The sequence below is a fragment of the Colossoma macropomum genome, unplaced genomic scaffold (genome assembly GCF_904425465.1).
Source record: "Colossoma macropomum unplaced genomic scaffold, Colossoma_macropomum, whole genome shotgun sequence".
NCBI lineage: Eukaryota > Metazoa > Chordata > Actinopteri > Characiformes > Serrasalmidae > Colossoma > Colossoma macropomum.
Genome location: NW_023494792.1, coordinates 2100255 through 2124694, shown reverse-complemented (window position 1 = coordinate 2124694; position 24440 = coordinate 2100255). Strand labels below are relative to the sequence as shown.

Below are 24440 nucleotides of genomic sequence, written 5' to 3'. Positions count from 1 at the left end.
GTGCCTAAAAAGTAAAAAAGTATGTTAGCACAGCTGAAAATAGTAGCAGCCACGTTGAAGTCTGTATTTCATCTGTACTTTAGCGCATGTTTATAGATATCAGTGTGTCAGAAACCAATAATCAAGCTTATAGATAAAATCAGGTTGTTTGTAAACCCAAACATTGGCTGTACTTCCAGAGGGAAGTACTTCCAGATCTGTTACGTCAGCTAACAGACGCCTGCACTGACTAGCATCGCGCTGAGTGAGTGATGGGGGGAGAAAGGCAGCCATCCCACCCACCCAGAGAGAGCGAGGCCAGTTGTGCTCTCTTGGACTCCCGGCTACGGACGGCTGTAGCATCACCAGGGATCGAACTCGCGATCTCCTGATGACCGGGCCGACGTTTAGACGGTTGCGCCACTCGGGAGCCCCAAAAGTTATGTTTTTAATCAGACTCTGCAGTGAAAATGAACGGCTGGTGTTCATGATTAAATACCAAAGACTTAACCCTACGCAGTCCAGTTAATGGTGAAGTTGTCAGAGTTTACAGTAGAGTTTACTGGCACCAGAGCAGCTTTAGAAGCTCTCAGGTTTATCAACAGCGATGGCATCAGAAGCAGATTGTTTACGAGTATTTAACAATGAAAATGTAGATCACACTGTCTCAGTATGTAGATGTTTTTTTTCAGTTCACTGAAAAAGTTCTGTTTTCTCCAATATCTTGGTTTAACAATTCAAATCAAAAAGTAGGATTGGTATAACATCCTGCTGTATTAGTGCAGCCCTACCAGCGTTCTCCACCCGGAAGTAAGTTCTTTGTTGTTGTAAAGAAACACTGAATTGTTCTATTAGAGATTACTGAAAAGGACACTCTGGACAAAACGACAGGTTTACCGTCTGTTTTTAGCACCGTGTTCCACTTGGCCTTGTCATTTCCCTTTGGGGGAATCCCTGATCCCATTTTGAGGGCCTTCCATTACAGTATTAACTCTAGTGGTGCTTGCTAGATGAGCTCTCGGCGAGGTGAAGGACCGAGTGAGCACGAGTGCCAAATTTGGCAGCAGAACTTACACATAAATAATGATGGACAAAGCTGTTTCTAAGAAGAAGAGTACTTGGGGATGCTTTCAGAGACTGGGGGAGTTTGATCTACCACTGAACTTTCATATTAACACTTCATTATGAGATCACCTGGAGTCCCGTAGTAAAGGTGTGTATGTGTTACCTATAGTTGCAGGTAGGTGAGTCGTTGAGGAGCTCCAGCATCAGCAACGCTGCGGCGGACCTCCAGCAGGCCAAGCAGCAGGTCCTGTTTTTCCAGCAACAACTGGAGGACAGAGATGTTCAGGTCAAAGGTCTCCAGGTGCAGCTGGAGGAGAGAGACATAGAGGTCAAAGGTCTTCAGGAGAAGCTGTTACAGATGACCCAGCTCCAGCAGAGGCTCTCCCAGATCGAGACGGTGGGTACTGATGTCCTCTCCTAGGATCACCTCCTACGTTAGCTGCCCGCCATCAGTTTTAAACCTTTCACGTTTTAGTTATATTTCCATCCTTGGTTCATTATTGACAGGTGGCTGTTCCTTTATATCCTCAGGTCACGTGGGAAGCAGAAGAATCCTTCACTCAGAGACTGAAGGAGAAAGACCTGAGGGTGGCAGAACAGGAGAAACTGTTAGCCGAGCTCCAGGACGGTCTCCGAGCATCTGAGCAACGTCTCCAACAGGTCAGCCCACAGTGTGCAACATGGATATGAAGGATTGGAAAAAAAAGAAATCTGATAATTGAAAAATGTTTACTAGCCATCAACAAAGAAAGAGGTTTTAACTTTTTTTATGAACAATTTGATGCTTTCTCCACTTACCTTTCTCTAGGGGTTGTAATGTTCTCCTCAATTTAGTCTTATCCAATTCTGCCCACTAGTTGAGACTCCCCCAATCACACGATACCACCTATGCTGGGAGGGTGAAGGTAAACACAAGCTTCCTCTGAGTCCTGAAGCACTATTGCATCTTCAACGCAGTGTCATTGCACAGCTGAACACACTTAGAGGAGGATGCTAACCCCCAGTTCTGTTGCATCAGGTAACAGAGACCTGCACTGGCTAGTATCTCACTGAGTGATCAATAAAGACTGGGGGCCATCCTGCCCACCTAGAGCGAGGCCTATTATACTCTTTGTACTCCCGCCCACAGATGGCTGTTGCACGACCAGGGGTCTAACTCTCAATCTCCTGATGAGAGGGTCAGTGTTAGACGGTGTTAGGCATGGGAGTGGGCAGCACGTTAGGTTAGAGCTTAAATTTGCAGGAAAGAATATCTCCAGGAGGAGGGTTGGTGACCTCTGATCTAGCCCTTTTGACACATTACAAAGGAATTTAAGGATAATTGAACAGAAAGGTGTTAAGAGTACAAAACAGCTGACATAAAAGCCTGGATCACTAGGAATTTCCTCCTTGCTGAACTCTGATAAAGCAGGAGTGTAGCTGCTGGGTCCTACATTAGCATGAAAAAAACATTTGCAGATTTTACTTAGACCTTAATGTTTTTTTAGTGCAACCAAGAGCTACAGTTAATGACCTTGGTGTAACACTGGATGCTAGTTTATCATTTGGGTCTCATATCAGTAATATCTTTAAGATTGAGAAATATATTCAGAATAAGACTCTTGATAGCCCTACAAGATGCTGAGAAATTAGTTCATGCTTCATATTTACTAGATTAGACTCCTTTAATGTCTTACTGGCTGGTTCTCCTGCTTTCTCTCTGAATCGGCTCCAAGTGGAATGCAGCAGCCCGTGTGTTCACCATAAGAAAGTGTGACCATATTATTGTATTTTTTTCTGTTTTAAACTAACTTTCTGTTAAGTTCTGTGTCGATTACAAGGTCTTTATAATGTCATTTAAAACTATTAAAGGATGAGCTTACTTATGTGTTATAGCTGTCCAGATCGCTTCACTCAGCTGAGGCTGCTCACTGCTAAAAGCCTCTGAAATATAACACCAACTCTTATTGTATGTCCTCAGGTTACGAGGGAAGCAGAAGAATCATTTGCTCAGAGACTGCAGGAGAAGGACCTGCGGATAGCAGAACAGGAGAGGCTGATGGCCGAGCAGCAGCAGCTGTTAGCCCAGCTCCAGGACAATCTCCAGGCATCCAAAAATCATCTGAATGAGGTCAGTGAGCAGCTGGCCATGAAGGTTCGTGAGCTGGAAGCCTGTGAGCTGGAGCTCCAGACGTCCAGGCAGAAGGAGCGTCTCTCATCCGGCGAGATCCAGCAGCTGATGGGCACTGTGGAAGACCTGCAGAAGCGCTACCACCACCAGGGAGCAGAGCAAGGAGACACTGCCCGTAAGATGGACCACCTCAGGGCAGAGCTGGATGAGATGTATGGCCAGCAAATTGTCCAGATGAAGCAGGAACTCTCGGCCAGGCATGCAGAGGAGTTGGCACATATCCAGAATCAGCATTCTGCAGAGGTGGACAAGATCTCAGAGCATTTAAGAGCAAAGTGGACTCAGAGTGCTGGAGAGGTCAATGCGCTGAATGCTCGGGTTGTGGAACTCCAGCAAAAGCTGCAGGAGAACCAGGTTCTGCGAGAGAAAGCTGAGCAGGACCTTGCACATGTATCCGAAGACAGGTTTTTGCTGCAGAACCGGGTACGGGAACTTGTTGAGGACTTGCGCTTGGCAAAGCAACGTAATGAAATGGAAAAAAGTCAGACTGTCCAGCAGGAGCTTCAAGCTGCAATTAGCGACCTGCAGGCTAAGCTGGCGGCTGCTCAGGAAGCCTCAAGTGAGCTGGAGGCCAAGCATGAGTCAGAGATCACCAACTACCAAATCAAGCTGGAGATGCTGGAACGGGAGAAGGATGCGGTTCTGGACCGGATGGCGGAGTCTCAGGAGGCAGAGCTGGAGCGACTACGAACACAGCTCCTTTTTAGCCATGAGGAGGAACTTTCCAGGCTCCGGGAAGACCTTCAACACGAGAGCCAAATGAACATGGAGAACCTGCGGGATGAGCTCCGGCAGGTCCGGAATGGGTACGAAGCTGAGAAAGCGGTTATGGATGCAGAAAGAGCCTCGCTACTGCAGGAGATTGTGGTGCTGAAGCATGACCTGAGCCAGGCGCTGGAAAACTCTAGAGCAGACGAGCTGGTCTTGCAGCTAAAAGAACTACAGGAAGAAATTCAGGAGCTGAGAAAAAGAGACAGTGAGAAAAGTGGACCTGAAGTGGAAGAGACCTGGGAACGAACCTGGAAAGACAGTCTGGAGTCTGAAAACAAGCTTCTGAAAGAAAAGGAAGCTGCCATGGCAGAAGAGCTGAAGTCTCTCAAGCAAGACCATGAGGTTCTGTTGAAGAAAATGGGGACTCTTGCCACAGACAATGAAAAAGCAAACAAATTAGTGGAAGACCTGAGAGCTGAAATTGAGAAGCAGAAGACCACGTTCTCATTTGCAGAGAAAAATTTCGAGGTAAACTACCAGGAGCTAAGGGAGGAGCTGGAGGAGCGACTGAGGGAGAAGACGCTGCAGTATGAGGCAAAACTCCAGAAACTTCAGACAAAGCTACAAACCCCTGAGCAGGGAGATGAGAGAAGGTGGACAGAAGAGAAAGAGGAGAAGGAACTGGATGGAGGCGCGTTGGTAGAGAAGGATGCGACTGAGCTAATGGAGAAGTTGCAGAGGGTGGAGCTGGAGAAGGCAGGGCTGGAGGAGAAGGTGGAACAGAAGCAAACAGAGCTACAGAAGATGGAGGGAGAGCTACAGAGGGTGGTGCTGGAGAAGGTGGAGCTTCTGGAACAGAAGGAGGCACAGCTCCGGAGGGTAGAGGTGGAGAAGGTGGCGCTTGTGGAGCAGACTAAACAGAAGGAAGTGGAGCTCTGTGCTTTGAGGGATGAGGTGAAAGAGACTGCACTAAAGAACAGTTTTCTGGAGAAAGAACTGGAAGCCCTAAAACAAAAGCAGCTGGAAGATGGAGGTGTTTGCTCCATCAAAGATCATCATCTCCAGATCACAGCACTGGAGGAGGAACTGCAGGCACTTCGCACCTTGAGGTAGGACTGGGGGATATGGCCACAGATCTTAATGATGATTATTGTCAGTAATTGCTATATGTGTTTCCTATAGCTCTGTTCGAGTAGTATTTTGAATGATGAAGAAAAAAAACGATTCTCTACTGGGATATCAAAAATGACTGATTGGAGAGTGGAACAGCACAACCTATAACATTAGAGAACACAATAGCATGACGTATAACGTTAGGGAATAGAACAGCGTGACGTATAACATTAGAGAATAGAACAGGGTGACATATAACATTCGACAAAAATCATGACATATGACAGAGAGTGGAATACCGCAACATATAACAGAGTAGAATAGCACAACGTATAACATTAGAGAGTAGAATAGCATGACGTATAACAGTAGAATAGCACGACGTATAACAGAGAGTAGAGTAGAGTGACAAAACATTAGAGAGTAGAATAGGGTGACGTATAACGTTAGAGACTAGAATAGCACGATGTATAAAAGAGTAGAATAGCGCAACGTATAACATTAGTAATAGAATAGCACGATGTATAACAGAATAGAATAGGGTGACGTATAACGTTAGAGAGTAGAATAGGATAATGTATAACATTAGAGAGTAGAATAGCCCGACGTATAACATTAGAGAGTGGAATAGGTTAATGTATAACATTAGAGAGTAGAATAACCCGACGTATAACATTAGAGAGTAGAATAGCACAACATATAACAGAGAGTAGAACAGCACAATGTATAACGTTAGAGGGTAGAATAGTGTGACGTATAACATTAGAGAGTGGAATAGCGCGATGTATAATGTTAGAGAGTAGAATAGGATAGGAGTAGAATAGAAAGTACAATCGCACAACATGTAACAGAGAGTAGAATGGCACGATGTATAACGTAAGAGAGTACAATAGCACAACGTATAACCTTAGAGAGTAGACTAGGATGACGTATAACGTTAGAGAGTAGAATAGCACGACGTATAACATTAGAGAGTTGTATAGTCCGGTATATAGCATTAGAGAGTAGAATAGGGCGACGTATAATGTTAGAGAGTAGAATAGTCCGGTATATAGCATTAGAGAGAAGAATAGGGTAATGTATAACGTTAGAGAGTTGTATAGTCCGGTATATAGCATTAGAGAGTAGAATAGGGCGACGTATAATGTTAGAGAGTTGTATAGTCCGGTATATAGCATTAGAGAGTAAAATAGGGTGAGGTATAATGTTAGAGAGTTGTATAGTCCGGTATATAGCATTAGAGAGTAGAATAGGACGACGTATAATGTTAGAGAGTTGTATAGTCCGGTATATAGTATTAGAGAGTAGAATAGTCCGGTATATAGCATTAGAGAGTAAAATAGGGCGACGTATAACGTTAGAGAGTTGTATAGTCCGGTATATAGCATTAGAGAGTGAAATAGGGCGACGTATAACGTTAGAGAGTTGTATAGTCCGGTATATAGCATTAGAGAGTAGAATAGGGTGACGTATAACGTTAGAGAGTTGTATAGTCCGGTATATAGCATTAGAGAGTTGAATAGGGCGACGTATAACGTTAGAGTTGTATAGTCCGGTATATAGCATTAGAGAGTAGAATAGGGCGACGTATAACGTTAGAGAGTTGTATAGTCCGGTATATAGTATTAGAGAGTAGAATAGTCTGGTATATAGCATTAGAGAGTAGAATAGTCTAACCTTAACCTTAACGTATAACCTTAGAGAATAGTCTAACCTTAACCTAACGTATAACCTTAGAGAGTAGACTAGGATGACGTATAACGTTAGAGAGTAGAATAGCACGACGTATAACATTAGAGAGTTGTATAGTCCGGTATATAGCATTAGAGAGTAGAATAGGGCGACGTATAATGTTAGAGAGTAGAATAGTCCGGTATATAGCATTAGAGAGAAGAATAGGGTAATGTATAACGTTAGAGAGTTGTATAGTCCGGTATATAGCATTAGAGAGTAGAATAGGGTAATGTATAACGTTAGAGAGTTGTATAGTCCGGTATATAGCATTAGAGAGTAGAATAGGGCGACGTATAATGTTAGAGAGTTGTATAGTCCGGTATATAGCATTAGAGAGTAAAATAGGGTGAGGTATAATGTTAGAGAGTTGTATAGTCCGGTATATAGCATTAGAGAGTAGAATAGGACGACGTATAATGTTAGAGAGTTGTATAGTCCGGTATATAGTATTAGAGAGTAGAATAGTCCGGTATATAGCATTAGAGAGTAAAATAGGGCGACGTATAACGTTAGAGAGTTGTATAGTCCGGTATATAGCATTAGAGAGTGAAATAGGGCGACGTATAACGTTAGAGAGTTGTATAGTCCGGTATATAGCATTAGAGAGTAGAATAGGGTGACGTATAACGTTAGAGAGTTGTATAGTCCGGTATATAGCATTAGAGAGTTGAATAGGGCGACGTATAACGTTAGAGTTGTATAGTCCGGTATATAGCATTAGAGAGTAGAATAGGGCGACGTATAACGTTAGAGAGTTGTATAGTCCGGTATATAGTATTAGAGAGTAGAATAGTCTGGTATATAGCATTAGAGAGTAGAATAGTCTAACCTTAACCTTAACGTATAACCTTAGAGAATAGTCTAACCTTAACCTTAACGTATAACCTTAGAGAGTAGACTAGGATGACGTATAACGTTAGAGAGTAGAATAGCACGACGTATAACATTAGAGAGTTGTATAGTCCGGTATATAGCATTAGAGAGTAGAATAGGGCGACGTATAATGTTAGAGAGTAGAATAGTCCGGTATATAGCATTAGAGAGAAGAATAGGGTAATGTATAACGTTAGAGAGTTGTATAGTCCGGTATATAGCATTAGAGAGTAGAATAGGGTAATGTATAACGTTAGAGAGTTGTATAGTCCGGTATATAGCATTAGAGAGTAGAATAGGGCGACGTATAATGTTAGAGAGTTGTATAGTCCGGTATATAGCATTAGAGAGTAAAATAGGGTGAGGTATAATGTTAGAGAGTTGTATAGTCCGGTATATAGCATTAGAGAGTAGAATAGGACGACGTATAATGTTAGAGAGTTGTATAGTCCGGTATATAGTATTAGAGAGTAGAATAGTCCGGTATATAGCATTAGAGAGTAAAATAGGGCGACGTATAACGTTAGAGAGTTGTATAGTCCGGTATATAGCATTAGAGAGTGAAATAGGGCGACGTATAACGTTAGAGAGTTGTATAGTCCGGTATATAGCATTAGAGAGTAGAATAGGGTGACGTATAACGTTAGAGAGTTGTATAGTCCGGTATATAGCATTAGAGAGTTGAATAGGGCGACGTATAACGTTAGAGTTGTATAGTCCGGTATATAGCATTAGAGAGTAGAATAGGGCGACGTATAACGTTAGAGAGTTGTATAGTCCGGTATATAGTATTAGAGAGTAGAATAGTCTGGTATATAGCATTAGAGAGTAGAATAGTCTGGTATATAGCATTAGAGAGTAGAATAGTCCGGTATATAGCATTAGAGAGTAGAATAGGGCGACGTATAACGTTAGAGAGTTGTATAGTCCGGTATATAGCATTAGAGAGTAGAATAGGGCGACGTATAACGTTAGAGAGTTGTATAGTCCGGTATATAGTATTAGAGAGTAGAATAGTCTGGTATATAGCATTAGAGAGTAGAATAGTCCGGTATATAGCATTAGAGAGTAGAATAGGGCGACGTATAACATTAGAGAGTTGTATAGTCCGGTATATAGCATTAGAGAGTAGAATAGCGCATATATAACGTTAGAGAGTTGTATAGTCCGGTATATAGCATTAGAGAGTAGAATAGCGCATATATAACGTTAGAGAGTTGTATAGTCCGGTATATAGCATTAGAGAGTAGAATAGCGCATATATAACATTAGAGAGTTGTATAGTCTGGTATATAGCATTAGAGAGTAGAATAGCGCATATATAACGTTAGAGAGTTGTATAGTCCGGTATATACCGTTAGTAGAATAGCGCATATATAACGTTAGAGAGTTGTATAGTCCGGTATATACCGTTAGTAGAATAGCGCGTATATAACGTTAGAGTTGTATAGTCCGGTATATACCGTTAGTAGAATAGCGCATATATAACGTTAGAGTCTGGTATCTTTAGCGATTTAAAGTAACTACAGTGTTTACTATTGTGCTGCTGTTCCTTCATGGAGACGCTGCTCTGCTGTTTCCATCAGCACTGATAATCGTTTATCTGCTCAGGAGCGCGGAGCAGGATCGACTCGCTGTCCTGCAGCAGGAAGAGCAGGCGCTATCAGAGCAGAAGGAGGAGGAGGATGAGGAGGTGGAGGCGGTACCTGTGGAGGGTCTCCTCGCTCCACCCCTCGCTCTGACAGGGAGAGAGAGAGAGTCGACCGTGTTCACCGCACAGAGAGCACACTCTCTCAGCGGTGGCAGCGGTGGCGTCGTCGTCACGGAGACGCAGCAGGAGCAGGTACGCACACACACACACGCACACTCATGCTCGCGCGGTAGAGGAGAACCGGTAGAAGCGAGGGAGGAAAAAAATCAGAGCGGAGGGAAACTCCTCTCCATCGCTCGGCATCACAGCACAGCGCACTGAGCGAGTGTCTCTATGTATCACTCAGCGCTGTGTGTGTGTGTGTGTGTGTGAGTGTGTGTGTGTGTGAGGGTGTGTGTGTGTGTGTGTGTGTGTGTGTGTGAGTGTGTGTGTGTGTGTGTGTGTGTGTGTGTGTGTGAGTGTGTGTGTGTGAGAGGGTGAAGAGGAGTTTTTTCCTGCCGTATCTATGCTGAATGCAACAGTTCGGTTAGGATTCGTCTCTGCAGTGCAGCCTCAGTGTTACTGTGCCTCTATATCTCTCTACCCTCTCTCTCTATCTGTATCTCTATATCTCTCTACCCTCTCTATCTATCTGTACATCTATATCTCTCTACCCTCTCTCTCTATCTGTATCTCTATATCTCTCTACCCTCTCTATCTATCTGTACATCTATATCTCTCTACCCTCTCTCTCTATCTGTATCTCTATATCTCTCTACCCTCTCTATCTATCTGTACATCTATATCTCTCTACCCTCTCTCTCTATCTGTATCTCTATATCTCTCTACCCTCTCTATCTATCTGTATCTCTATATCTCTCTACCCTCTCTCTCTATCTGTACCTCTGTATCTCTCTACTCTCTCTCTATCTGTACTTCTATATCTCTCTACTCTCTCTCTATCTGTATCTCTATATCTCTTTACCCTCTCTCTCTATCTGTACCTCTATATCTCTCTACTCTCTCTCTCTATCTGTATCTCTATTTCTCTCTACCTTCTCTCTCTATCTGTTCCTCTGTATCTCTCTACCCTCTCTCTCTATCTGTACCTCTGTATCTCTCTACTCTCTCTCTCTATCTGTACCTCTATATCTCTCTGCTCTCTCTCTATCTGTATCTCTATATCTCTCTATCCTCTCTCTCTATCTGTATCTCTATATCTCTCTACCCTCTCTCTCTATCTGTATCTCTATATCTCTCTACCCTCTCTATCTATCTGTATCTCTATATCTCTCTACCCTCTATCTCTATCTGTACCTCTATATCTCTCTACTCTCTCTCTCTATCTGTACCTCTGTATCTCTCTACTCTCCCTCTCTATCTGTACTTCTCTATATCTCTCTACCCTCTCTGTCTATCTGTATCTCTATATCTCTCTACCCTCTCTCTATCTGTACTTCTATATCTCTCTACCCTCTCTCTATCTGTACCTCTGTATCTCTATATCTCTCTACCCTCTCTCTCTATCTGTACCTCTGTAACTCTCTATTCTCTCTCTCTATCTGTACTTCTATATCTCTCTACCTTCTCTCTCTATCTGTACCTCTATATCTCTCTACTCTCTCTCTCTATCTGTACCTCTATATCTCTCTACCCTCTCTCTCTATCTGTACCTCTATATCTCTCTACCCTCTCTCTCTATCTGTACATCTATATCTCTCTACTCTCTCTATCTGTACCTCTATATCTCTCTACCCTCTCTCTCTATCTGTACCTCTATATCTCTCTACCTTCTCTCTCTATCTGTACCTCTATATCTCTTTACCCTCTCTCTCTATCTGTACATCTATATCTCTCTACCCTCTCTATCTGTACCTCTATATCTCTCTACCCTCTCTCTCTATCTGTACCTCTATATCTCTCTACCCTCTCTCTCTATCTGTACATCTATATCTCTCTACTCTCTCTATCTGTACCTCTATATCTCTCTACCCTCTCTCTCTATCTGTACCTCTATATCTCTCTACCTTCTCTCTCTATCTGTACCTCTATATCTCTCTACCCTCTCTCTCTATCTGTACCTCTATATCTCTCTACCGCCTCTCTCTATCTGTATCTCTCTACTCTCTCTATCTGTGCCTCTATATCTCTATACCCTCTCTCTCTATCTGTACCTCTGTATCTCTCTACTCTCTCTCTCTCTATCTGTATCTCTCTACTCTCTCTCTATCTCTACCTCTGTATCTCTCTACTCTCTCTCTATCTGAACCTCTATATCTCTCTACCCTCTCTCTCTATCTGTACCTCTATATCTCTCTACTCTCTCTATCTATCTGTACCTCTATATCTCTCTACCTTCTCTCTCTATCTGTACCTCTATATCTCTTTACCCTCTCTCTCTATCTGTACGTCTATATCTCTCTACCCTCTCTCTCTATCTGTACCTCTATATCTCTCTACCCTCTCTCTCTATCTGTACATCTATATCTCTCTACTCTCTCTATCTGTACCTCTATATCTCTCAACCCTCTCTCTCTATCTGTACCTCTATATCTCTCTACCTTCTCTCTCTATCTGTACCTCTATATCTCTCTACCCTCTCTCTCTATCTGTACCTCTATATCTCTCTACCTCCTCTCTCTATCTGTATCTCTATATCTCTCTACCCTCTCTCTCTATCTGTATCTCTATATCTCTCTACCCTCTCTATCTATCTGTATCTCTATATCTCTCTACCCTCTATCTCTATCTGTACCTCTATATCTCTCTACTCTCTCTCTCTATCTGTACCTCTGTATCTCTCTACTCTCCCTCTCTATCTGTACTTCTCTATATCTCTCTACCCTCTGTCTATCTGTATCTCTATATCTCTCTACCCTCTCTCTATCTGTACTTCTATATCTCTCTACCCTCTCTCTATCTGTACCTCTGTATCTCTATATCTCTCTACCCTCTCTCTCTATCTGTACCTCTGTAACTCTCTATTCTCTCTCTCTATCTGTACTTCTATATCTCTCTACCTTCTCTCTCTATCTGTACCTCTATATCTCTCTACTCTCTCTCTCTATCTGTACCTCTATATCTCTCTACCCTCTCTCTCTATTTGTACCTCTATATCTCTCTACCCTCTCTCTCTATCTGTACATCTGTATCTCTCTACTCTCTCTATCTGTACCTCTATATCTCTCTACCCTCTCTCTCTATCTGTACCTCTATATCTCTCTACCTTCTCTCTCTGTCTGTACCTCTATATCTCTTTACCCTCTCTCTCTATCTGTACATCTATATCTCTCTACTCTCTCTATCTGTACCTCTATATCTCTCTACCCTCTCTCTCTATCTGTACCTCTATATCTCTCTACCCTCTCTCTCTATCTGTACATCTATATCTCTCTACTCTCTCTATCTGTACCTCTATATCTCTCTACCCTCTCTCTCTATCTGTACCTCTATATCTCTCTACCTTCTCTCTCTATCTGTACCTCTATATCTCTCTACCCTCTCTCTCTATCTGTACCTCTATATCTCTCTACCTCCTCTCTCTATCTGTATCTCTCTACTCTCTCTATCTGTGCCTCTATATCTCTATACCCTCTCTCTCTATCTGTACCTCTGTATCTCTCTACTCTCTCTCTCTCTATCTGTATCTCTCTACTCTCTCTCTATCTCTACCTCTGTATCTCTCTACTCTCTCTCTATCTGAACCTCTATATCTCTCTACCCTCTCTCTCTATCTGTACCTCTATATCTCTCTACTCTCTCTATCTATCTGTACCTCTATATCTCTCTACCTTCTCTCTCTATCTGTACCTCTATATCTCTTTACCCTCTCTCTCTATCTGTACATCTATATCTCTCTACTCTCTCTATCTGTACCTCTATATCTCTCTACCCTCTCTCTCTATCTGTACCTCTATATCTCTCTACCCTCTCTCTCTATCTGTACATCTATATCTCTCTACTCTCTCTATCTGTACCTCTATATCTCTCTACCCTCTCTCTCTATCTGTACCTCTATATCTCTCTACCTTCTCTCTCTATCTGTACCTCTATATCTCTCTACCCTCTCTCTCTATCTGTACCTCTATATCTCTCTACCTCCTCTCTCTATCTGTATCTCTCTACTCTCTCTATCTGTACCTCTATATCTCTCTACCCTCTCTCTCTATCTGTACATCTATATCTCTCTACTCTCTCTATCTGTACCTCTATATCTCTCTACCCTCTCTCTCTATCTGTACCTCTATATCTCTCTACCTTCTCTCTCTATCTGTACCTCTATATCTCTCTACCCTCTCTCTCTATCTGTACCTCTGTATCTCTCTACTCTCTCTCTCTATCTGTATCTCTCTACTCTCTCTCTATCTGAACCTCTATATCTCTCTACCCTCTCTCTCTGTCTGTACCTCTATATCTCTCTACCCTCTCTCTGTATCTGTATCTCTATATCTCTCTACTCTCTCTCTCTATCTGTACATCTATATCTCTCTACCCTCGCTTTCTATCTGTACATCTATATCTCTCTACTCTCTCTCTATCTGTACCTCTATATCTCTCTACTCTCTCTCTCTGTCTGTACCTCTATATCTCTCTACCCTCTCTCTCTATCTGTTCCTCTGTATCTCTCTACCCTCTCTCTCTATCTGTTCCTCTGTATTCCTCTACCCTCTCTCTATCTGTACCTCTATATCTCTCTACTCTCTCTACTCTGTCTGTACCTCTATATCTCTCTACCCTCTCTCTCTATCTGTTCCTCTGTATCTCTCTACCCTCTCTCTCTATCTGTTCCTCTGTATCTCTCTACCCTCTCTCTCTATCTGTTCCTCTGTATTCCTCTACCCTCTCTCTATCTGTACCTCTGTATCTCTCTACTCTCTCTCTATCTGTACATCTATATCTCTCTACCCTCGCTTTCTATCTGTACATCTATATCTCTCTACTCTCTCTCTATCTGTTCCTCTATATCTCTCTACACTCTCTCTCTATCTGTACCTCTATATCTCTCTACTCTCTCTCTCTGTCTGTACCTCTATCTGTTCCTCTGTATCTCTCTACCCTCTCTCTCTATCTGTTCCTCTGTATTCCTCTACCCTCTCTCTATCTGTACCTCTGTATCTCTCTACTCTCTCTCTATCTGTACCTCTATATCTCTCTACTCTCTCTCTATCTGTACCTGTATATCTCTCTACCCTCTCTCTCTCTCTCTCTCTCTCTCTCTCTCTCTCCAGTAATCACTGCATCACTCTAAGTGTCAGAAAGAGCAGGTTTAACACCAAAACACATTAAAGATCTGAAAAACAACCGTAACACAACAGACAGAGAGAGAGAGAGAGAGAGAGAGAGAGAGAGGATTGAGAGTAACAGGTGAGAGTGAGCGAGGGAGAAAGAGAGAGAGAGAGAGAGAGAGAGAGAGAGAGAGAGATGCAGAATGAAAGGGAGAGGAACCGATAAACATACTGTTAGGGAGGGAGAGGGAAAGATACAGAGAGATAATGAGAGAGAGAGATACAGATAGAGGGAGGGGGAGGAGATGGAGAGAACAGCACATTCAGGCAAAGATAAAGAATGAGAGGTAGAGAGACATTCAGAGGGACTAGATGAGAGAGAGAGAGTATTTGAGAGAGGCAGGTTTAAAAAGCCCTGGCTAGCGAGAGAGGAGAGAGTGTGTGGTCACTGCAGGACAGGTGAGGTAGAGACAGAGGAGAGAGTGTGTGGTCACTGCAGGACAGGTGAGGTAGAGACAAAGGAGAGAGTGTGTGGTCACTGCAGGACAGGTGAGGTAGAGACAGAGGAGAGAGTGTGTGGTCACTGCAGGACAGGTGAGGTAGAGACAAAGGAGAGAGTGTGTGGTCACTGCAGGACAGGTGAGGTAGAGACAGAGGAGAGAGTGTGTGGTCACTGCAGGACAGGTGAGGTAGAGACAGAGGTGCACTTCCTACTGAACTGCCCAAAATATGATTCTATTAGAAATAAATATTTTAATCAATTTGAAAAACAGATAAAGAACTTCGAGACGCTGGGAGATCAAGATAAATTAGTGATTACACTAGGAGAGGGTCCAGCAGCGTCCACTGCAGCCAGATATGTGTACGAGTGCCATACACTCAGGGACAGTGAGTGACCATCACACCACAGCCTTTACTCACAGTTATATATTTACGTATGTAATATATTTGATTATTAACTTTTTTTCTCTTTTCTGTTATAAACTACACACATATCCAATAAGTTTTGTTTTATTATTCCATATACTTTTATATTATTAATTGATGATTAACACTTTCTCCTCTTAATTATCACATTATCATATATTAATCTTGGTTTGTATTTTGATCTATTTATTATTATTTTATTTTATTTTTTTTGGTAATTAACTTTTGATATATAGATCATTTTAGTTATGCTTTGACAATACAAACGTACATTTGTCATGTCAATAAAGCAAACTTGAACTTGTGTTCAGAGTAAAGAGTGAAGAGAGAGAGAGGGATAGAGAGAGAAATAGAGAGAAGGAGGGAGTGAGAGGGATATTAATAATAATAATATTAATAATAATAGTAGTAATTTTTTGTGAAACCTGCACATTTGGTCTGTAGTATCTTCCCCTTCAGTCTGTGCTGGTTTGTCTCTCTGAGCTCGTCCAGTGGAGGTGAGACAGTCCTCCACCCTCTGACTGTCTCTGTCCCTCACGGTGTCACTGGTCACTCCTTCATCTCTGTGTTTATTTCGGTCTTATCTTTGTATTGTTTATTATTATTATTACTGTGTATGTCGTATGAGTGACCGCTCCTCCTCGTCCTGGTGTCCAGGTGAAGATCAGAGATGTCCTCAGCCATGGAGAGACCGGAGTCCAGGAAGTGACCCGTCCACTCAGCATGGAGGGATCTGACCACGTAGGTCCACTTTGTGTCTGTTATAGGGGAGTGGAGCGGGTCAGCGTGGTGTGTGAGGGCGTTAGAACCGCTGTGGGCGTTTATTATTATTATTAATCATTAATTCCTGTGAGGGGCGTCAGAGTGGAAGAGTGAGCGTGTCGTCGGGAGGTGGCGCTAAAACTCACTTCAGCAGATGAATAACGATAAACGTGATCGATATGATTATAAAATCAATAGTATTTGAGTGTTGAAATCAGCTGATAGTAAACCTGCGGCTCAGTCTGGTTTTAAAACCAAAGCCTGGCATGAATCCAACAGGACAGAAAATCAATAAGAATTATGATAAAATAATCCTGATAAAAATTACGTCTCATGCTAATCATTCATTTTTACCCAGTAATAAGTAATAACATGAACCGCCGTCAGAATTCTGGCACTTTCCGCTCACAGACGCTCCACTGACGGTTTCTGAGAAGGGGTCTGAGCTGACGCTTGATTTTAAGATCAAAGACAGACAAATTGTCCAGGTGATGAGTACATTTTAAATCATAAATGAGCCAAATTCATAAAGATAGCTGAATTCTGTTAGCAGTAACATGTCGAATAATGAATAATGTACGGCGTGAGTGACTGACCCCTGTGCTTTATCATGCTAACGTGATTGAGTCATTTCCTCGGTGTAAGAATGAGAACATTGTACGTGTGACTGAATCTCAGACGACGTCCTGCTCCCCAGCACATCCTCCCTCAATCTGAAGAACCACTTCACCATGCAGAGAACCATTATGGTTTGTTCATGGTTTCATATGGAACCACTGTCTTTACTGAAGAACCCTAAAGAAAGGTGTGTCAGAGGGTTCTCTGTCAGCGCAGTGGTGATTAGTAACGGTCAGCAGCAGCATAGCAACGTTAGAGTATAATCATGTTAAAGAATATGAGCCTGTAATGATCACAGTGATGGGACTGTCTGTGGACTGTAAGTACAGTAATAAAGGGGGGGGCTCTGACGTTTGGGGTTCGTTGTGTTAGAGGGCGGAGAACCCTTATCACCTGCAAAGGCGTCTCTATCACTGATGATATTGATACCAATAATGATAATAATAATGCAGAGCAGTGAGGTGGTGCGTATCGGAGCTGCTGCTGAGCTGGGCGATGTGACGGTGTTTTATCAGTATTGTGATAAGTTATGTCACACTGTGCTGTTCTGAGCGCGTGGTGGACGTCATCGGTACTTAAAGAACACGGACTGCAGGATTCATTACAGCGTGAGCTTAATTAGTCCTGTTTAATTAGATTCAGAGCAGCGCTGTCTGTAAAACTCAGCGCTGTCTGTAAAACTCAGCGCCGTCTGTAAAAGGCAGCGCCGTCTGTAAAACTCAGCGCCGTCTGTAAAACTCAGCGCCGTCTGTAAAAGGCAGCGCCGTCTGTAAAACTCAGCGCCGTCTGTAAAACTCAGCGCTGTCTGTAAAACTCAGCGCCGTCTGTAAAACTCAGCGCCGTCTGTAAAACTCAGCGCCGTCTGTAAAACGCAGCGCCGTCTGTAAAACGCAGCGCCGTCTGTAAAACTCAGCGCCGTCTGTAAAACGCAGCGCCGTCTCTAAAACGCAGCGCCGTCTGTAAAAGGCAGCACCGTCTGTAAAACTCAGTGCTGTCTGTAAAACGCAGCGCCGTCTGTAAAACTCAGCGCCGTCTGTAAAACGCAGCGCCGTCTGTAAAACGCAGCGCCGTCTGTAAAACGCAGCGCCGTCTGTAAAAGGCAGCACCGTCTGTAAAACTCAGTGCTGTCTGTAAAACGCAGCGCACTCTGTAAAACTCAGCGCTCTCTCTAAAACGCAGCGCCGTCTGTAAAACGCAGCGCCGTCTGTAAAACGCAGCGCCGTCTGTAAAACTCAGCGCTCTCTCTAAAACGCAGCGCCGTCTGTAAAACGCAGCGCACTCTGTAAAACTCAGCGCTCTCTCTAAAACGCAGCGCCGTCTGTAAAACACAGCGCCGTCTGTAAAACGCAGCGCCGTCTGTAAAACTCAGCGCCGTCTGTAAAACGCAGCGCCGTCTGTAAAACGCAGCGCCGTCTGTAAAACTCAGCGCTCTCTCTAAAACGCAGCGCTCTCTCTAAAACGCAGCGCCGTCTGTAAAACTCAGCGCTCTCTCTAAAACTCAGCGCTCTCTCTAAAACTCAGCGCCGTCTGTAAAACTCAGCGCTCTCTCTAAAACGCAGCGCCGTCTGTAAAACGCAGCGCTCTCTCTAAAACTCAGCGCTCTCTCTAAAACTCAGCGCTCTCTCTAAAACGCAGCGCCGTCTGTAAAACGCAGCGCTCTCTCTAAAACTCAGCGCTCTCTCTAAAACGCAGCGCAGTCTGTAAAACGCAGCGCCGTCTGTAAAACGCAGCGCCGTCTGTAAAACTCAGCGCTCTCTCTAAAACGCAGCGCCGTCTGTAAAACGCAGCGCCGTCTGTAAAACGCAGCGCGTCTGTAAAAACTCAGCGCTCTCTCTAAAACGCAGCGCCGTCTGTAAAACGCAGCGCCGTCTGTAAAACGCAGCGCCGTCTGTAAAAGGTTGAATAAAAGTCACCGTAGTTATTACGGTGTTTGTAAATGCGGCTCTGCAGGTTCTGTTTTATCCCTAACCTCAGACAGCTGGATGTCCTGATGTGTATCGTGAAAATGTCGTAAGTGTGGTGATCTATTTGTGCCCCTGGCTGCTGCGTTTCTCTGAGCTGCCCATCGTCAGCGTGTGGCGTCCGTTCGTGTTGGTCGTCGTTATGAACCCAGGCTGGGGCTCCAGTGGGTTTAAAATGCAAGACGCTGTTAACACATCAATCAGAGGAGAGATGCAGGACCCTCGCCACCCCCACCCCACCCTTTGTGTGCTGCATAATACCCCCCACTCCACTCCACCCCCGGGTTATGCTAAATCACAGGTGTGCTCTTCACTGGGTTCTGCACGGAGGGTTCTGATGAGGTCGCCGCAGTCTGAACACACAAACGGCGCTTTTTACTGTGCGTAATTTCATTAATTAGCTTTTTAACACACTCGAAAGACTAAAACCAGAACCTGAAGTGTAAAACGAGCCGTACCTTCTGCACAGGCCATGTATATCTGTTCCCCCAGTGGGTTAAATCCAGTGGATACACAGTAATTGTGTTTTGTGTGTGACTGTGGTTAATGAACTGTGTTTATATTGGGTTTTCTGGTTCCGAGTGTGAACAGCAGTGTTCAGTTTAAACCAGCTGAATGAAACATGATCACTGTATAAAAATGACTTAAAACAAGCAAAAATATCTCAAAATTAAAAAGTCTTATAATAATTGTAGAGTAATAAAAGTAGTAGTAAGTACAGTAGTAAAAACGAGTACTGTGTATGTGTGTGTATGTGTGTGTATGTATGTGTGTGTGTGTGTATGTGTGTGTGTGTGTGTGTGTGTGTATGTATATATATATATATATATGTATATCGACTAGATTTAAGGAGTTTTTCTTTCTGAAAGAGCAGTTTTTTAGCGCTGATATCACAGAAATGTGTGTGTGTGTTATTGAGGTGTGAGTGTGCCCTGCGTCCAGTGTTGGGGTCGTTACTGTAAAAACAGTAATGACTGATTAGCTGTGTCCAGCTGTAATGAGATTACTGTACTGATTATTTCACTACTCGTTACTTCTGAGCTCCTCTCTACAACCCTAACAGCTGTGCTGTCCTTTCAGCGCCTTATTTACGGTCACAGTAAACGCCGTTTAACATCACGTGGTCAGTTCTGCTCAGTACAGTGATGAGCTGATGCTGTTTGAGTGGAGGGTTCAGAAACGGCCGACGTGTAAACGTTAGGAATGTAAATGAAGTTCAGCTCTGCAGGGCTGGAGTCAGTGGTTCTGTGGTTCTGGGCTAAAGATGGGAACGGCGCCCCCTGGATGCACGTTTTTAAACCATCCGAGGCTCTGGGCTCTCGAGTGATGTGGCCGCCTAGTTAAATGAAATGATCTCCAGTCTAGTCCAGGAATCTCCAACTCTGGTCCTGGACAGCTACCTTAGTTCCAACCTGTATCCAGTAAGCTGCCCCGCCCCCTTAGCTCTAGCGCATCAAGTCAAAGATTATTTATATGCGCTTTTTTGTCGCAAAGCAGCTTTACAGAACAGTCCGGGTCCGAGCCCCCATGAGCATCGCCGATGGCAACAGTGTCAAGGAAAAACTCCCTCAGAGTAGGAGGGAGAAACACTGAGAGAAGGGGAACCGTCCTCCTCTGGACCACAGCGGACAGCAAACAATAACAGGAGAGCCAAATGAGCAGAGAGTAAGGTTTTAATGTTAGTGTGAAATATTGAGATACAGGGAAGCGGTGAGGCGAATCAGTGGCTCTGATTAGATACCGTCTGTGCTTTGGATTCTCAGGTATGTGAGACAGGTGACTGAGTGTGATATAGCACTGAGGGAACACACAGGTGTGGAAAAGGCTTTCTGTAGCTCCAGTCTTACACCTCTCTCTCTCTCTCTCTCTCTCTCTCTCTCTCTCTCTGTCTCTCTCTGTCTGTCTGTCTCTCTCTCTATCTGTCTGTGTCTCTCTCTCTCTCTCTCTCTCTCTCTCTCTCTCTCTCTCTCTGTCTCTCTCTGTCTGTCTGTCTCTCTCTCTCTGTCTGTCTGTCTCTCTCTCTCTCTATCTGTCTGTCTCTCTCTCTCTCTCTCTCTCTCTCTCTCTCTCTCTTGTCTGTCTTTCTGTCTCTCTCTCTCTCTCTCTCTCACTCTGCAGGAAGAATGCAGGTTGCAGATGGAAGCTCTGAGGATCAGTCTGAGTCAGATCCACGCTGCACAGCTGGAGCTGCTGAAGGAGAGCCTGCACGCGCAGACGACAGGTGAGTGCTGTGAGGGTACAGGTGAGTGAGGAAGAGTACAGGTGAGAGCTGTGAGGGTACAGGTGAGTGAGGAAGAGTACAGGTGAGAGCTGTGAGGGTACAGGTGAGTGAGGGACAGGTAGGAGGTGAGGTTGCAGGTCAGAAATGAAGGTACAGGTGAGGGTGGATCAGGTAAAATTTCAGTCTATAGGTGAGTGTGGGTCAGGTAGAAGATCGGTCTATAGGCGAGGGTGGATCAGGTAGAAGATCGGTCTATAGGTGAGGGTGGATCAGGTAAAATTTCAGTCCATAGGTGAGTGTGGGTCAGGTAGAAGATCGGTCTATAGGCGAGGGTGGATCAGGTAGAAGATCGGTCTATAGGTGAGGGTGGGTCAGGTAGAAGATCGGTCTATAAGTGAGTGTGGGTCAGGTAGAAGATCGGTCTATAAGTGAGGGTGGATCAGGTAGAAGATCGGTCTATAGGTGAGTGTGGGTCAGGTAGAAGATCGGTCTATAAGTGAGGGTGGATCAGGTAGAAGATCGGTCTATAGGTGAGGGTGGGCCAGGTAGAAGATCGGTCTATAAGTGAGGGTGGATCAGGTAGAAGATCGGTCTAGAGGTGAGGGTGGATCAGGTAGAAGATCGGTCTAGAGGTGAGGGTGGATCAGGTAGAAGGTCAGTCTATAGGTGAGGGTGGATCAGGTAGAAGATCGGTCTATAGGTGAGTGTGGGTCAGGTAGAAGATCGGTCTATAGGTGAGGGTGGGTCAGGTAAAAGATCGGTCTATAAGTGAGGGTGGATCAGGTAGAAGATCGGTCTAGAGGTGAGAGTGGATCAGGTAGAAGATCGGTCTATAGGTGAGGGTGGATCAGGAGGAAGATCGGTCTATAGGTGAGTGTGGGTCAGGTAGAAGGTCAGTCTATAGGTGAGTGTGGGTCAGGTAGAAGATCGGTCTATAGGTGAGTGTGGGTCAGGTAGAAGATCGGTCTATAGGTGAGGGTGGGTCAGGTAGAAGATCGGTCTATAGGTGAGGGTGGGTCAGGTAGAAGATCGGTCAATAGGTGAGGGTGGATCAGGTAGAAGATCGGTCTAGAGGTGAGGGTGGATCAGGTAGAAGGTCAGTCTATAGGTGAGTGTGGGTCAGGTAGAAGATCGGTCTATAGGTGAGGGTGGATCAGGTAGAAGGTCAGTCTAGAGGTGAGTGTGGGTCAGGTAGAAGATCGGTCTATAGGTGAGGGTGGGTCAGGTAGAAGATCGGTCTATAAGTGAGGGTGGATCAGGTAGAAGATCGGTCTATAAGTGAGGGTGGATCAGGTAGAAGATCGGTCTATAAGTGAGGGTGGATCAGGTAGAAGATCGGTCTATAGGTGAGGGTGGATCAGGTAGAAGGTCGGTCTAGAGGTGAGTGTGGGTCAGGTAGAAAGTCAGTCTATAGGTGAGTGTGGATCAGGTAGAAGATCGGTCTATAGGTGAGTGTGGGTCAGGTAGAAGATCGGTCTATAGGTGAGTGTGGGTCAGGTAGAAGATCGGTCTATAGGTGAGTGTGGATCAGGTAGAAGGTCAGTCTGCAGGTGAACAGTCTGCCGTGTACAGAATCCTCAGCTGGGCATTGTGGGTTTGATCCATTATTGATGGTCCGGTGGGCCGCTGGGGGAGGATTACTCATCGTTTGAACATGAAAGCTTCGCGTTTAGAGCTCAAAGCTTCAGAGGACACTGCTCACTTCCCTCCTAAAGGCCAGGCACCGCCCGCGTGATTCAGCCTGTTCAGGCTTTATATTATCCACCTGTGCTAGAATAATGTTCTGGTTCTGTCTCTCCTTCAGTTCCCACAGATGATCCCAGGTGCCGGAGCTTTAAGGAGGAGGAGTCGGAGGACTGCAGGCAACTCGCTCAGGTGACGGATCTCATTAATTAGGTTATTTGTTTAATTAATGAACCCAAAATTATGTTCCAGAGACAAGAAGAGGTGGGATTACATTCAAAAAGCAATAATACTTTATTTTGGGTTCTAGATATTAACCATGTATATGTGTGAGGTACAGTCTCCACAGTGCTGTGTAGTTATTTTGGTAGTTATATGATGTAAAACATTCTGGATGAATAAAGTACAGAGTCGTATACAGTCACTATCTGTTTATTAGCTATAAGCTAACCTGATTCAGGGCAGTGGTTCTTACTGTGGTTCTGTTGGGTTCTTAATATTTACTCCACAAAACAAACCTTGTATTTTATTCGTTTCACTCCATATAACTGACCTGCTACTGATTAATCGAGTGACCTTACAGTGAAGTTTATTTAGTTAATATTGACCACCTTACTCCAAACAATTATGAGGTATTTTACTGTGTTCTTTGTCAGTTTAATATCTAGAACCGGTTAGTCATTTAAATATAATCTAGTTGGACTTTGTTGGAGCTCAAAATTATGTTAGCCAAAATAAGTATGCAATACTTTGGATATTGTACCCCACAATTACCCAGTTAATATCTAGAACTTGTCAGTCATTTTAGCATAATTTAGTGAAAGTCTTGGGATTACCATCACATTTCCCAAAATAATTACCTAGTACTTTGGAGATTATACTCCACACTTACTAAGTAAATATCTAGAACCTCTTGGGCACGTCTGTTTAATTTAGTGAAACTGTTTTGCAACGTAGAATCAGGTTGCCCAAAATATTTTTCTAGTAGTGTGGAACTACTCACGTAATATCTAGAACTTGTTTGGCATTTCGGTGTAGTTTAGTTATACACCGTCAGGTTACCCAAAATAGTTATCTAGTACTTTGGAGATTATCCCCCACACCCAGTTAATATCTAGAACCTGTTTAGTATTTCAGTGTAATTTAGTTAAACTGTCTCCAAACTTATCGTCATATAACCAAGATAATTATGTAATGTTTTGAAGTTAGTACCTCACGTTCACGTGCTTACTATCTAGAACCTAAGGGACCGTAAGAGAGAGCGTGACCGTGTCCAGGCCGTGCAGCAGGCTGTATTGAAGAGAGCTCTAAACAGACGATGCACAGACTCTTCCCTCCCACTCGTTCTCACCGTATGTGTATATATATGAACGTGTGGGTAAAGCGTCTGTGGTAAAGACAATATGCTGTGAATATGTGTGTCCAGATGGTGCGTGAAGATCAGACCGTGAGGAGCGAGAACGTCCACAGCTCCTGCCCCGCCGGACCCCCCCTCAGCCGTAAATATCGACTTCCCACTGACATACATACTGTGGAAGGGTTGGTGCTGTGTGAAGGTATATGCTGGTATTTGACTGTTCACTGTGTACGCAGAGCTGAAAGAAGAAGAGACTGACCGCTCGTCCAGCTGGGAGGTGGACAGGAGGTTGAGGCTGGAGTTCCAGGAGCAGCAGGAGCTTCAGGAGCAGCAGCACAGGCAGGAGATCCAGCGTCTGAGGAGCTATTACAGCCAGCAGGCCGAGGAGACAGAGGAACGCTACAGGAACGA

At 44.0% G+C, this 24440-nt stretch overlaps 1 protein-coding gene across 7 annotated transcripts in view; it reads left to right on the top strand.

Moving 5' to 3' along the window:
- akap9 (A kinase (PRKA) anchor protein 9) overlaps nucleotides 1–24440 on the top strand; it is a 150334-nt gene that overhangs the window by 35185 nt on the left and 90709 nt on the right. For all 7 annotated transcript variants that reach the window (XM_036577852.1, XM_036577851.1, XM_036577850.1 and 4 more), the window contains 9 exons: nucleotides 1214–1441; nucleotides 1576–1704; nucleotides 3005–5034; nucleotides 9257–9488; nucleotides 16085–16168; nucleotides 20887–20989; nucleotides 22794–22864; nucleotides 24099–24171; nucleotides 24266–24440. The exon at nucleotides 24266–24440 is cut by the window's right edge. In XM_036577852.1, coding sequence (XP_036433745.1) covers nucleotides 1214–1441; nucleotides 1576–1704; nucleotides 3005–5034; nucleotides 9257–9488; nucleotides 16085–16168; nucleotides 20887–20989; nucleotides 22794–22864; nucleotides 24099–24171; nucleotides 24266–24440 — 3125 coding nt within the window. The remainder of the gene's footprint in view (nucleotides 1–1213; nucleotides 1442–1575; nucleotides 1705–3004; nucleotides 5035–9256; nucleotides 9489–16084; nucleotides 16169–20886; nucleotides 20990–22793; nucleotides 22865–24098; nucleotides 24172–24265) is intronic.